We start from the raw sequence: 15,650 nt of genomic DNA, 5'->3' as shown, positions 1-15,650 counted from the left end.
AATCATTCAACTAATTATAATCAGATTTTTCTTTTTGTCAGGGTTTATATTTATCTACCTTCAATCATATTAAAAAATCAAATTATGATTTTTATTCGCTAGACAAATCACAAATATTTTTATGCACTATCTAACTACAATATTAAAACAGTAAACAAAAGGAAAAGTCAAGAAGGAGAAAACAAAAAAAAAGACTTTGCATACGTGGTCACTGAAATTGAAAGTGTAGAAGTGAGAAGTTAAGAATGAGAAAACAAAAAGGAGACTCACTGTTTGCAATAGGTATGTGAAAAGCTAAAAAGAGTATGTGTATTGGAGAAGTTAAAAAGACTTGGAAGAATTTAATAAGTGCTAAGTTTTTTTTTTCTAAAAAAATCAAAAAAATTAAAAAATTAAGGTTCAGATATTGGAACTCCCACAAAACTTGTGGGTTAGACATAGATATAAATAAATATATAGATATAGATATAGATATTTATATTTGTTTTAAATTTTTTTTAATATACAAATTATTTGTTTTGGAAAAGGTACTGCAGTAATTATGAGAAAAGTCAAAAAGTCTTGTAAGTTGAGAGAAGTTAATAAATGCTAAGGTTAATTTTTTTTTTTAAAAAAATTAAAAAATTAAAAAATTAGAATTGACATATTGAAGCTCCCATAAGTCTTAGGAGTTAAAATTTTTTTTTCATTTAATATATAGTATAGTATAGATAGATCGATAGATAGATATAGATGTAGGTGGCTTCTCCCTAGTCCATGTTAATGGACTGGCAATTTGTCTTTTGAAGGGCCATAGAAGGAACCATCAATCCAAATTGCTTAGTTTGTAGGGCTTTACGGTGCAATTAGAGATCTGTTCTATGCAAAAAAATAATAAATAAATAAATTAATTAATTAATTGAATATTGATGTCTATATAATATGATCATATCACAAAATCATGAAAACAAAAAATGACAATTATGATTTTAAAATAAATCGTTTATTTATTTATTATTAATTTTTTTTACTATGATTTTGAGATCTAATCAAGCAATTTTATCATGTGCGTATTAAAAAATACATAGTTTAAATTGATCAATGTGGACCCACAAAAGGCAAACTGCACCATCTAGAGCATGCGTCCTTCATCTTAATTAGTTTACCTTTTACACTAGTATGTAGGCAATCTTTATCCAACTTACACAATTTAAAGAAATGTTAGGTTTAATAAAAATCATTAAAGATTATGTTGAGATTATGAATTTATACAGAAAAATAACAATAAAAGGGATATAAAAAAACTTTAATTACTTTTTATTTTTATTTTTTTATGGCTAACTAAACAATTGAACAAGAAATTATTTATATTAAAAAAAATTATATTATTTTATATCTAATTTTCTACACCCAATAAAAAAATGAGAATAAAGTAGTTTCTGCATTTGTTAATTTTCTTTTCTATCTTTTCCGCCACACCAACATTACTGCTGTCACAATTATTAGCATATTAGTTTTATGGTCACAATCAGATAGATGAAAACGTTTTCTACACACACAATAATAATAATAATAATAATAATAAAAATAGATAAAAATTAGGAAAATTTACCAATAAATCCTAAATGTTGAGATTGTGCTCCATTTGGTCCTAGTATATATTCTTATGATCTATTTAGTCCTTTGTATTGTCAAATGACATAAATACCATTCGGTATTTAATGTTGCACGCGTGAAGATTTTAAAATTTAACTGTCACATGGCACGTTGATTGTGTTTGGTGGGTGCCACAAAATTGGAAAGTACACTAATGCTTATAGTACTTTCTTACGTTTGGGAGAATGAAGCACGTGCCACACATACTACGATCCGACCCGTTAGCCAAACCGTGTCCATAATACGTTGTAACACATAAACCCATTTAGGCATTTTTTGGGAACCCTAATTCCTGTCGATTGAATTTGTTATGTTCTAAGGTTGTGGGAGATCTGTGGTTTATGTGGAGGTGCGATCGACAATTGTGATCTCTGTGTGTGTGTGTCGGCGGTTACATTGCGATATCTGAAGTTATTCCAAGCAGGGTACGGGGAGACGATTTCAAGGAGGCGTTGGTATTACTCAGTCAGAGTCGAACGATGTCTGCGAAAGGTACGTGTCACCAATGTTGTTGTTGTTTCCCTTTTCGTTATGTTCCTTTTGAGGTTGAATGATTGTGTGTGTGGTGTGGTGATTTTTGTGTGATGTTCCGAAGTAGTCGATTTTGTGAGTCTGGAAAATGGGGGATTTGTGTGATGATGTTTGCGATTGGGGGGTTTCTATGTGTGACGATGTTGGGTGTTTGTGGGTTTGTTGGTTTTTGTTGTAGATGTTATACCCATGTCATGATGATGACGGGTGTGGCTGTTTTTTGTGATTTTAATAGTGTTGTGGTGAATTTTTTTTTTTTTTTTTAATTTTGCTATTACGTGTTGGCGATTGCATGTATTGAACATGTAACACAGGGTATTATGTTTGGTATGTGGGTGGGTTGACTGAATAAGTTGATATGTGAGAATGTGTATTGGGTATGTACAAGTGTTGTGGTGTTAAATGGGAGGGAGGTAAGTGTGATATGAGTAGTTGTGTGTTGGTGGGGGGTGACATTAGTGATTCAAATGTTTGTGTCACATTTTATGCTGATAAGTGTGATGATTTATGTTCGATATTGTGAGTTGTCTGTTGGTCGTAGTTGTCATGGAGTTATATTATTTCAGCTCTTTGAGTTATGTTTGTAATTATAGTTTTTCATTTTTATTGGTTTGTGCGTACGTTGGGTAGGTGTTTGGGTGTATGCAACGTAACTAATTCATTTTTTGTGATAATGTAGATGGTGACGATAACAGAAGTCCGTGGATGCATTCGTGTGAACGGAAGCGCGTTGAAGGTGTGTTCGAGGCAAAACCGAACAAACTGGGTGTTAACATGTAGGGCCGCATACTGTTTAAGCAATCGAAGACAAACCAGTAGCAAGCTCGTGAAGAAGTTAATAAAACGGCTGCAGGGCCATCACGCACTGCACCCACAAGGACTAACTTCCGCTCAAACATTGCTGGGATCGTGAAGCTTGTAACAACATCTCCTTTGAGGGCTGGTCACTTTGAACAGTTGAAGAGGACTCCATTTTGGATCATGGTTGAGGCAATTCGAATTAACAAGCTGAATCACAATGAATTCAGGAAGCATGATGAGGCGATTTTGAAAATAATACGGACGTATGATGCACAGTGTGACGCATTCAACATTGCTGGAAATTCTGTGAAGCTATGTAGGAGTGATGTTAGACTCCTATTTGGGATTCAATGTGGTACTAAGCATATTGATCTGTCTCCTTGTCAAAGGCCGACATCAGATTTCATTCAACGGAGGAGTCATAACACTGTGAGGATAACGTCGAAGATCATGAAGACTTTGTTCGAAGAAGCCGTGGTGAGGCGAAGAAGGGTTGATGAGGAGAACATAGCAAAGTTATTGACACTGTATATGTGTGGCAAGATGTTTTTTGCTAATTCTGGGGAGACGATAAGCTGGGCATTTGTGTGATACATTGATGACCTGAATACCGTACGTTCATACGATTGGACTGGTGCAATCCTACAAATGTTGATGGGTTCAATCAAAGATTTCCATCAGACGCCGAAGAAGGTCACTGGGTGTGTTGTCGCGTTGCTGGTATGTAAATTTTATTTTGTTTTGCAAAATTAGTAATTGTTTTATAGTATATATTTTGTTGTAATAATGGTTGGTTTTAAAGAATTTTGTACTTGGAACGCAGCATTGGATTTGTGAACATTCCACACTGGTGAAACCTGAAACGAAGAGTATGCTCCCAAGATTTATGAGATGGGACATTGGTGCCTTAGTTACCCGGATACGGGGTTTGGATTTATCAACACCTGGCAAATTCCAGGTGTAGTACCTGTGTAATGATGTGTAATATTTGTTCATAACTGTTATTGGATGAGGGTGTTTGAATATTGTGTTGTTTGATTTGTGTTTTGTTTGTATGATGGGCAGGTGCGTACTGGCAGATTGAGATTGTTGGAGTATGAACGTGACATTTTGGCAACAGACGAGCAAGAAGTTGGCCGTCGTGACGATGGAGTGATGGATGTGGTTATCAGATCTGGCGATGGGATGGAACGTGTGACGCATGAGGTGGTGGATGTCATGGGGGTGAAAGCGAAAGATGTGCATAGCGTGGTACGTGATGCAGTGAGTGACGTGGCTAGTTTAACCAAATTGGAAAAGGCTTTGAAGTCTATGGCAGATATGGAATTACGGAACAAAGCAAACGAGGGGACAATATCAAAGCTGGAGGATGAAGTAGTTAGTTTGAAGAGTAAGATGGAAATGCAAGCCGTTAACATTGTCGGTGGGTTCGGGTGTGTCGTGAAGGTTAAGGATAACGAAATACGAAAACTTGAAAATGAGAACAAGGAATTACGACAAACAATTTCGATGTTGGAAGACCAACTGGTTGACCAGCAAGTACACACTGTTACACAAGCTTACCGGAAGAACACACCAACTGACTTTAGGGACGTTGGTGCAAGCCATTGCGAAGGAGGTAGTGGGTTCGATGTGACGATTGTTCATGATGTTACGCCTATTCGGGTTGGTTTAAATGTGGGTGTTAGTGGTGAAAATGTTACTGTGCACACAGTGTCTGATTCTAGTCCAGTGCCACAACGTAGTGTAGGTGATGTAAATTTAACGGACCATGAAGTGGGAGTGTTTCCAAATAAAGGGGAAGGTGTAAGGAATTCGTTCGTGCATAACCTGAAGAACAAAGTCAAGAAAGAATTAAGGCTGAAAGATTATGACTACTAGGTAGTTGGGGAGCACGAAAAGAAAACAGTCACACAGGGGTGCAAGGGTGTGGGGTGGAAAAAGGCACTGTAAATGACACAGTTGTAGACGTGGACATAGTTGGTGTGGCTGCCAGTAAATGGTCTGGGTTTGAGTTGAACAACCGGTTTGGGGTGTGGAAAATGATGACGTTTAAGGAAAAGGAGAAAATAATGAAGGCTGACGAACAGAATGGCGACGGGTATGTTCGGGTGTTTATGTAATTTCTTTCCGTATGCGTAACGTGTGTTGGTGAGTTTATGTGATGATGTGTTTGTTTTATGTGTAGGGCTGTCATGTGGGCTAGTGGTGAAAGTGGTGTGGCTGTGTATTTTACAGACGTCAAGAGTCTTGTATGTGGAGAAAGTATCTGCGGCAATGTGAGTTGTGTTAGTACGTTAGTGTCTCACGCACTGTGTTTTGGTACATGGACCTGTGAAATGTGTGTAGCCGTACGTGTTTGATGTTGTTGATTTACGTATTTAATGTTTTGGTGTCTCAATGCAGGTGATTGATGCGTATGCTGAGACATTGGCGACAGAGCAGGCACACGTCTATGCGGGTAATGCTTTAGCGGACAAATCGTACTTCTTCAGCAGTATTTGCATGGTGAGGAAGGTATTGTTCAATTATTGTATAATGGCCAATGCATTATGTACTGATATTAAATGTTTGTTTTGTAGAGCATTTTCAAATCTGGCAACACGCAAACAATGGAAAGTTATGTGCTGAAGAATTTTGCATCAGCAAAGGAATGTAGGTACATTCATTTCCCAATATGCAACCAAGCACACTGGACGCTGGTGGTATACGACACAGAGGATGGAAGTTGGAAACATTTTAATCCAATGAGACAACGTTCATCTGACAGGTCAGACGTGCACTACAGTGAAGCACTTGTCCTGGTAAGGAACACGTTTTATTGTAGTTTTAATCAGGTCATGGATGTATTACGATTTTGAATGTAATTACGGTGGGTGTTTTGTGTGTGATAGAAGGAACGTGTGTCGATTGTAATGAAGCGATCCTTACGAGCAAATGGAATAGACGAGGTTAGCATCACTGAGACTTTCAACCGTCCCCTCGAGGCTGTTGAAGACGGCCCCCAACAGAAAGCCGACTCGTAAGTGAACTGGTGTTGGAATAGTATTGTTTGTCCGTTGTATACGAAAGTGATTGTGGAATTTAATTGAAGTTTTATTTTTTGTTTTCCCAACGTAGGCTGGATTGTGCGGTTATTGTTTACGCGGTGATGAGGCAGTACGTGCACCATGTTGATGTAGCGCGATCATTGCAAGGTACCAATGGCATTGTGTTGAGAGCAAACATGGTGAAGGGATTTGTCAACGACATTAGCAGGGGTCTTAAACATTCCATCTGAATGTTAACTTTTAAGCACATATGAAAAAAATAGCGTACAGTTATATACTTTTGATTAGCAAGTGGTATATGCATGATTTTTGGGCACATATGGAAAACAAATAGCGTACAGTTATATATTTTTGATTAGCAAGTGGTATATGCATGGTTTTTTGGTTTTTGTGAACGTACGTTGACAATATTAATTTCCTAATAAATATAATGCGGGGTTTCGTTAAATGTGTTGTGGTTTTTTTTGTGACTTGTGATATATGCATGGGCAATGTGTTTATATGGAGTTGGTATAACATGTTATTTGCTGGTGAGAATTTTTGACAGTGAGTTTGTGTGGTGCATAGTAATGTGGTTTGATATGTTGAACAACATCATTCTGTGTGCAAACAAAAAATTTGTGGGTTGGTGTTGTTCCACGTATAGGGTGGTTAGGTAAATGTTTATGTTCCACGTATAGGGTTGTTAGGTGAATGTGTGTCATGATGCAGGTGTGACGTTGTTAACATATCATTTTTTGGAAAAGTGGGTTTAATGAGACCACAATTCAATTCAATGCCATCGATGTAACCAAATTATTACGGAAAAAAATACGATACGTAGCACAAATTTTATAACGTAAACGTTTAATAAGGGGAACAACCTAAATTATTTGGTCGACTTACATAATGAAGATGACGCTCTAATGAAAACGATACTAGTATGTAATAACAACAACGATAATAGTATGGTATGTCCGATGTATTCATACACACTTATTTACTTAGGGGAAAAGAAAAATCACAATGACAAACTTATGAATGAAAATAGTAACCATAAATCTTACATGCAGTGACGGCTAAATTGGTTCTTTACATGTCTTCCTGTTGTGGTGCCCCATGCGTTGACAACGTCCGTATCGAATTTGCTGTGTTTCTTCACCCTGAGACAGAATTCATTTTTTCTTTGCCCTTCCCGGTGGTCGTTTCACAACTGGTGGGTGTATGATGAAATCTTCGGTGTTGAATGGTGGCTTGTCAACAGTTGCTATTGGGGTTATGCTTGATGCGTATGTGGAACGATATTCGGACACATGGTAATATGGTTCAACCAAGGCATACAGATCTCATCCGTTGTTACGGATTGCAACCATCGCGTGTGCACATGGAATTCGTTTAATCTAACATTGAAAGCACGAACACGTCTGCCTGCCAACATCCACAAGTACTGATGGGTATGAATGGACCTCGTACACAGCATCACTTGATTGGCGTACAAGCCATGCCCTGCCTTTGTTGTAAGCTTTTACCAACCAAGACTCGATTTTGGGACAAAGAACTCCAGGCCATGCAGCTGCCCTGCGTCGGCGTTTGGACATTTGGTCCATAATTTTCGTTCTAATGCTGTTAACCATCTTCGTGATTGGAAGGTGTCGTGCCTCATGAATCCATGAGTTGAATGACTCAGCGGCGTTGGAACACATCTCGCCATATCGGTCACCCCTACAAACAAGAAGATGAAAACATGTAATAAATAGTTACATGTAATTATGAAGGATAACTGCATTAAGCAGAACAATGTACGAAACTAATTTGGTGGAATATATTCATGATCGGGTGAGTACCGAAAGTAGGCATTTGCCCAATACGCTAGAGGTAAATCTTTCAAAAAACCCGTTGCCACTTGTCGGCCTGATGCCTTAAAGCTTTCTAAGCTGGAGTTTAATGTTGTTACGGTCGGTGCGTAAGCGCATGCACGAAATTTACTTAGCAATCCGACACGGTGCACCTTGTTGTTGTATCACATCTTGTCTTGCAAGTTTCGTTGCAAATGTTGCAAGCAGAAAGCATGGTGGGCAGATGGAAATATGATCGGAATAGATTCTAGTAGTCCTGTGTGTTGGTTTGAAATAAATGTGATCATCCTGTCCGTTTTGACCACGTTCGCGAGGTGTTCCAAAAACCAAGCCCAATTAGTTATGTTCTCCAAGTCGACAATTGCAATTGCCAATGGGAATAAACCTGTGTGCAAAATTAATAGTGGGTTCAGCAGATGGGTATGACGCAAACATCGTAGAGTTTTTTATTTGAAAGAAAAAATGTGCCAACAACAGTGTGTGTGCTACGAATGAGCATAACCTTGATTGCCATCCTTTGCAGTAGCAGCTAGCAAGTTGCCTTTGAATTTCCCCTTCAAGAAGGTACCGTCGAGGAATAGTAAAGGCCGACAATGATTGAACCCATCGATGCATGCTTTGAATGATATAAAATATCGTACAAACCGGTGATTTTGGTCATCGTAATCAATGTTAATGTAACTGCCCGGATTGTTTTCCATAACAGCATTACTATACCACCGTAATTGATCGTACGAAATGGAATGTGCACCGAACATCCCGCCCCTTGCTTTCTCAACTCCCAACCATGCTACTCGGTAGCTTATCTCTAATCCATAATCTTTTTTCAAGTCATAAAAAACATTGGATGGTCGTGTAAGCGGTTTGTCACGTACTCATTCAGAGATAACATTGGACACTAAATCAGACCCTGCCCTCAGATTTTTTGGTGTCCGAACGGCAACACCGCAAATGTGCTCTGCGTTCCACTTATGAATGTACAAAAACTCATCAGCATGAAGGACTCTTGCATGTATAGACCACATACATCCTTTTGATTCCCTCATCGTGCAAACGGCTGTAATCTGAACGGAGCCATTCTTCAGATACTTGAACCGAAATCCACATTCAACTGCATATTTACGAAGAACATTACGGAATTCAGCAGCCCCGCCTTCAAAACTTTGACCCACATGTGTGATACCATTAGCCCATGGAGCGGACATGTAAACTTTGTTAACATGAGGACAAAAATTGGGGAGTAAATCATCTTGTTCATCGTCATTGTCCGACTCATATCCTTCCCTCGGTGTACTAAATGTAACAACACATGGTTTCTGATTTGCGTCACCAAAACCGTTTGAACTTTGCATGCATCGAGTTTGAACGACGACGTCAATATGTCCTAAACGGAAAGACCATGCAAGGGATACCATATTTTCCATATCGATATCATTTTGTAATTTGAAAATGTTGTATCCCGGAATCTTGAAAAAAAAACACAAATCATCATGTGTGAGGCCATCAAAATTTTGATGGACAGAATTAACCAGATCATCAAATCGAAATGGAAGTTGCAACTTCATGGCGGCGTTCGTATCACAGTAACAACACACCAACATAACATGAGCGTCCATCCCTACAATATGCAAACAATGTAACAAAGTGTTTCAGATTACAATGAATGCGTCGCAGTAGCCTGTGACATACGAATATGTGTGAACAACCCACCCACACCCCATGCCTTACGTAAAGCCTAGCCATGTGTGTCAAATGCACATCAAATCAGCAATGTGCACAAGCCCATACAAATGGGAAACAACGATATTATAAACATTATATGGCACACCAACACACAACGATTAAACTATACACACAACGCACATGGAAAAAGGGATCAACACGAAACAGAACAATACATGCAACACACGAGCACTACTGTTGAGTGTTTCAGATTACAGTGAATGCATCGCAGTAGACTGTTACATACGAATATGTGTGAACAACCCACCCACACCCCGTGCCTTACCCAAAACCCAGCCATGTGTGTCAAATGCACATCAAATCAGCAATGTGTATCAACACATATTGGGTGCATAAATCGTATAAATTACATAGTAAGACAAACCTACTAAACCAATACACGACACCAATGTGTCATCTGGAGAACGACGTGAACATATTCAATATGAATGTGCCCAGCCCATATGAATGGGAAACAATGATGTTATAAACATTATATGGCACACCAACACACAACGATTAAGCTATACACACAACACACACGAAAAAAGGGATAAACACAAAACAGAACAATACTTGCAACACACGAGCACTACTGTTGGCAAAACTGGAACCACCGTCTGTCCACAAACACACCAATGACCACAACACACCGTCACATCAGCCTGAAAAACCCTAACACAATGAAAAGGAACATATTGTACTTCCATATACAGAATAAAACCCACCCCAAACCCCCCCCCACATGAAAAAAGGGTATAACAGGACTATATTCCCTCACTAATAGGACCAATCAGAGCAATAGACACAATGTTGGGATCAAATTGTGCAACTGTTTGTGGGATGAGATTTATTGGTAAATATCCCTAAAAATTATAGTGGATATTTTTTATAATCAAAACAAAAGCAGCATAAGAAATTGAGCATCAAGAGAACCCTGCAAAATCCATTTGTATGGTTGCTATGCCGCAAACCCAAACGGTTAACAATGGGCTATAAAGCCTTTCAATCATTAGTATACAAATATAATAGTTGCCAAATTTAGGGCCAGCCCAATTTAAAATTAACTATTAATTTAAATAACATTTATTATTTTTTTAAAATTCTTTTTTTTTGGATGAAGCACCGATAAAACCTAAAATGTAATCTTATGAATTGTTTAGTTATTTCCTTTTTCAGTTCCGATTCCTTTTTCTTTTTTTCTTCGCGTTTTTCTAAAGATGAAGTAGAAGAAGAAGAGAGGAAGAAGAAGGAGGAGCTGGGTTCATCAACATCAACGCCGATCATCAACATAAGGAGCTGGGTTCATCAACATAACCTCTTAGTACCTACCAAATCATTTGGTAAACCTCTTCGCCGCCAACCCATATCCTTGGGTGTGTTCATCAACATCAACATCAAAAAAAAAAAAAAAAATGTTGATCAACATCAGCAAATTTTTTTCAGAAAATTGTTTTTTATTTTTTATTTTTTCTGGCGCTGCTGGGTTTCATCAACATCAAAAAAAAAAAAAAAAAAAAAAAATTTGTTGATCAACATCAACAAGTTTTTTTCTGAACAAATGTTTTTTTGTTCATCAACATCAACAAGATCTGGGTTTGCAGATCTTTATCAACAATTTTTTTTTTCTTTCATCCTCAGATTTTGAAATCATTACAACAACATCTTCATCATCTTCATCATCTTCAACATCATCATTATCATCATCTTCATCAACAAAAAAAGAAAAAAAAATTACCTTTAATCCTCAAATCCAGATCTATTGAAGAATTAAAAATCTGTGGTTCGGTTCCTCTTCTCCGTGAAGAAGAATGAGCTGGGTCTGATGATGATGATGGGTCTGATGATTCGGAACTGAACCAAGGAGCTGGGTCTGGTGAAGAATTAATAAGAAGAAGAAGAAGGAGCTGGGTTTGATGAAAATCCGTGGGGTTTGATCTTCCTTCTCCTCTTCTCTCTTCTCTCTCTTCCCTCGTCTCTTCTCTCCCTCTGTATTTGAATGCACAGAGAAAGAACGAAAAAAAAATCCCAAAACGACGTCGTTTTGGGTATTCGGGCCAATTTCGAGCCAACAAATTCGAGCAACGGATCATTTTTCTTCCTTTTTCTGATAAAACTAAATGTCATATTAAAGTAGAAATTACACAAAAGGGTAATTACTTACACATTTGAGTTTAATTTTTGAGGAATAAAAGTGGGGTTTTCCAAATGTGAAATTACACATTTGAATAATTCGCACTATGGCATTGTTTGGGAAGGGCTAAAGTGGCTATTTTAGCTACAAAAAAAAAAAAAAAACATGACATCCAACCCATAATCATTACACTCTCTTCTCACAAAAAAATTAAAAAAGCCGAAAAACCAAAAAGCCCTTACGAATAAGAACATAACACTCTAATGTAATACTTTAATAACGTAATACTCTAGTGTAACACATTAAAAAACTCGTTAGTGTACTTTTGTCAAACGTAACAACGTAACACTCTAAAAAAATCTTTAGTGTATTTTTCCCAAACGTAATACTCCAATACAACACACTCCAATGTATTATATAAAAAAAATCCTTAATGTACATTTTTCAAAAGTAACACTCCAATCAATGTAATCTCAAACGTAACACTCCAATGTAACACACATAAAAATATTAAAAAAATTCCTTAATATATTTTTTTCAAACGTAACATTCACAATTTGAAATTATACATTTGTCCAAAGCTTACTAAAGAATTTTTATACTCCTTTTGGAATGTTTTGAAAAAGTTCACATCTTTTTTTTTTTTTTAGTGTTACATTTGGAAAAAATACACGAAAGGGTTTTTTATGTATTACATTGGAGTGTTACATTAAAGAGTCTTTTTTTTTTTTTTTTTGGGGAGTGTTATATTAGAATATTACTTTTGGAAAAAGTATATCAATAAGTTTTTTTTGGAGTGTTACATTGGAATGTTATAATTTGAAATTATATATTTGCCCAAAACTTACTAAGGACTTCTGTACTCTTCTTGAAATGTTTGAAGAATCTCATATTTCAATTCATTTTTGCACTCCTTTTGAAATGTTTGAAGAATCTCACATTTCAAGTCATTCTAAATAAAAAAGTTTCTCATATAAAAATTCATCCAAAATTCGATTCCCATAGGTTGTATATCTTACCTTTCTAGTACATAAGAAAAAAGAAGAATAAGGAAACATAATAAAAATAAGAGTATAACCGCAAATTCAATTTGTAAATAATATATTAAATTACCTTTTCAAAATCAATAGAATTAATTAATCTATAAAAAAGTTTTTGGGATTAAATAGATTATCATTTCTCAATATGAGATTTATAAGTAATTATTTATTTATTTATATATATGTATATCTATTTTCTAGAGGTTTGCCCTTTTTTTATTTTGTTGGTGCCACGCGTTAAGTAATTTTACAGGCACATTAGCGATCAACACCACCGGAGCTGAGCCGAGGTTTAATATATTTGGGTTTATTTATTAAGATTTTAGTAATTCAAGTTTAAATCCAAACTCAATAAAAATTTAATGAACTGAGTTCAAGTCAAGTTGGTTTAGACTTGATTCGAGTTTGAGTCTATTCTCAAGTCTTAATGAGCCAAAAAAAATTATAAATTTATACTTACATATGAAACTAAAGTTACAATTTAAACTTCGATTATATAATTATATATACAATATATATATATATATAAACATATTAAAAAAATTAATATCTTACCATAATAATAATATCTACTACTAATATTATATAAATATATTATCTATAGTTAGCTATTATTTACATTTATATTATTTAAAAATAACATATTTATCCTATTTTTACATTATTTAATACATAAATAATATATTTATAGCCAGCTAACAAGCCGAACTAACGAGCTGAGTTTTAATATGTTGGGACTTATTTATTAAAATTTTAACGAATTCGAACTCAAACGCAATAAAAATTTAACGAACCAAATCCAAATGAGTCCTTACCGAGTCGAACTTAAGCCTGTTCACCAATAGTTCTGTTTATTTGCAGCCATAATTATAAGTTTTAGCAACAGTTTAAAAAAATGTCACAAAAATGTCACTAATTTTTAACTTTCAGTGACAGTTTAAAAAATTCGTCACAGAAAAACGTTGCTAATTGTAAGTTTTAGCAACAATTTATAAAAATCATGACAAAAAAAATCGCTAATTGTCAATTTTTAGTAACATATGCAAAAAAATTGTCGCAAAAATTTACTTCTAATTATAATTTTATAAAGACTTATTTTCAATAAGAATTAAATTCAATTATTATAACTTATTGGTAGTTTATCATTTTTTTAAACCTTTTATATATTCCGAAAGTTCCGCTTATACCTTGGAAATAAAATATTTTATTTTTATGCTTGTTTGTTTGGACGAAAAATATTTTTTAATAAAAAATTATTTTCTATAAATATTTTTTTCAAAAAATATTTTCCAATGTTTGGTAGTGGTGGTGGTGAAAGGAAATGAACGTAGAGGTGGAGGTGGTGGCATGGTGGTGGGGTGACAACAGCTATAGCGACATTGATGGTAGCAGGGTCGTGGTGATGGTGGTGTGGTGGTGGAGATAAGAGTGGTAGTGATAGTGGTAGTCTGATGATATTAGTAAGACTTTAGTCCATAAAACGTTTTCTGCCTCTTAAAAATGTAAAATATTTTCTATCTATATAAACTTATTTTCTGTTGACTACAAAAAATATTTTACGTTGATTTTCATTTTCTATTGTACCAAATATTAAAAAATATATAAAATATTTTTCATCCAAATAAACGGCACATTATATTCAACTTGAAAAATTATTGACCATTTTTTTTCCCTAAAAAAGGGACCCCACTCAGGCGAATCATAAATCTTATTTTAATTAAGAATAGTAATGTAATACAAAATAATAATTTTATAATTTTTTATTTGTTTATATTGGTTATCCTTATCATATATATATATAAATATATATATTTATTTTAGGTTACTGAGTTATGTTTCAAAGTTTTAAAATTTAGTTATTGCATTTTCCACCTATAAATGAAAAATAATAAATTTAAATAGCATTTGACACTTCACGAAATGCCTTGAATTTATTTATTTATTTTTTAAACTATTCACGAAATGCCTCATGGAAAAGGTACACCTTACTTGCATGTAGGGGTGTGCGCGGTGCGGGTTGATGCGGTTTGAGAGAAAAATAGAAACTGTATAGCGGGTGGCAGATTAATAAAAGTGTCACTAGAATTTGTCATTTTCCTTATCAAAAGCCGGCGGTTCAGTTGGCAAATAATGGCAGATTTTGCCTTGGCGGTTCGGGCGGATTGGCGGTTTATAAAAAATATAATTCAAATTACAAAATTTAAATCAAAGAGTAAAAAAAAGACGAGAGATACCGTGATGTTAAGCATCTTGCGAAGCTTTCTTCTGATGCAGCAAGTATAGCAACAACATGATAATATCAACGACTATGCCATCAGTTCATTACAAGCATCTGTGGAAGCTACAATGATCAAATACAATACATAAAATTAATATCATTCATGGTTTACAATATATTGAAAATGTTTACTGTTGAAAAATATTTAGATTGAAAAGTGAGCTGATGCAAGTTTGCAACATGGCCAGAAAAAAAAAAAAAAAAAGATTGAAAAGTGAATTGGAATCCAACTTTATTTTGGATTACTGACATCTTGAATTCCCCTCGTGCAGTAATGTAATACTATATTCTAAGGTATAGAACAACAAGCAAACTTAAGTAAAAAAGAATTTTTAGAATCTTATAAAACATGATTTAATAGCAGTGCGGGTCGGTGCGGTTTGGAAGAAAAATAGAAACCGACAGATTGATAAAATGTTCACTAGAATTTGCTATTTTTCTTACCAAAAACCGGCAGTTCGATTGGCAAATAATAACGAATTTGCCTTGGCGGTGCGGTTCGGTGCGGTTTTGGCTGTTTCAGCAGCATTATGCACATCCCTACTTGCATGTGCTATTTTTAAGAACACTTTCATTATTTCGTTTTCAGTTTATATTTATAAAAATTTAAAAAATTGTCATAAA

The 15,650-nt window shown here is 35.2% G+C and overlaps 1 protein-coding gene across 1 annotated transcript; it reads right to left on the bottom strand.

Moving 5' to 3' along the window:
* Window positions 1-7,396: 7,396 nt before the first annotated feature.
* Window positions 7,397-9,468, bottom strand: LOC145822344 (uncharacterized). Its single transcript, XM_082919138.1, has 4 exons — window positions 8,880-9,468; window positions 8,355-8,672; window positions 8,180-8,237; window positions 7,397-7,718 (listed from the first exon to the last, which is right to left on the bottom strand). The coding sequence occupies exons 1-4, from the start codon at window positions 9,466-9,468 to the stop codon at window positions 7,397-7,399; spliced, it is 1,287 nt and encodes a 428-aa protein (XP_082775264.1).
* Between the last annotated feature and the right edge of the window lie 6,182 nt (window positions 9,469-15,650).

Source organism: Camellia sinensis, chromosome 1 (genome assembly GCF_055761805.1).
Source record: "Camellia sinensis isolate YWXY chromosome 1, ASM5576180v1, whole genome shotgun sequence".
Taxonomy (NCBI): domain Eukaryota; kingdom Viridiplantae; phylum Streptophyta; class Magnoliopsida; order Ericales; family Theaceae; genus Camellia; species Camellia sinensis.
This window is presented reverse-complemented; position numbering and strand designations above follow the sequence as displayed.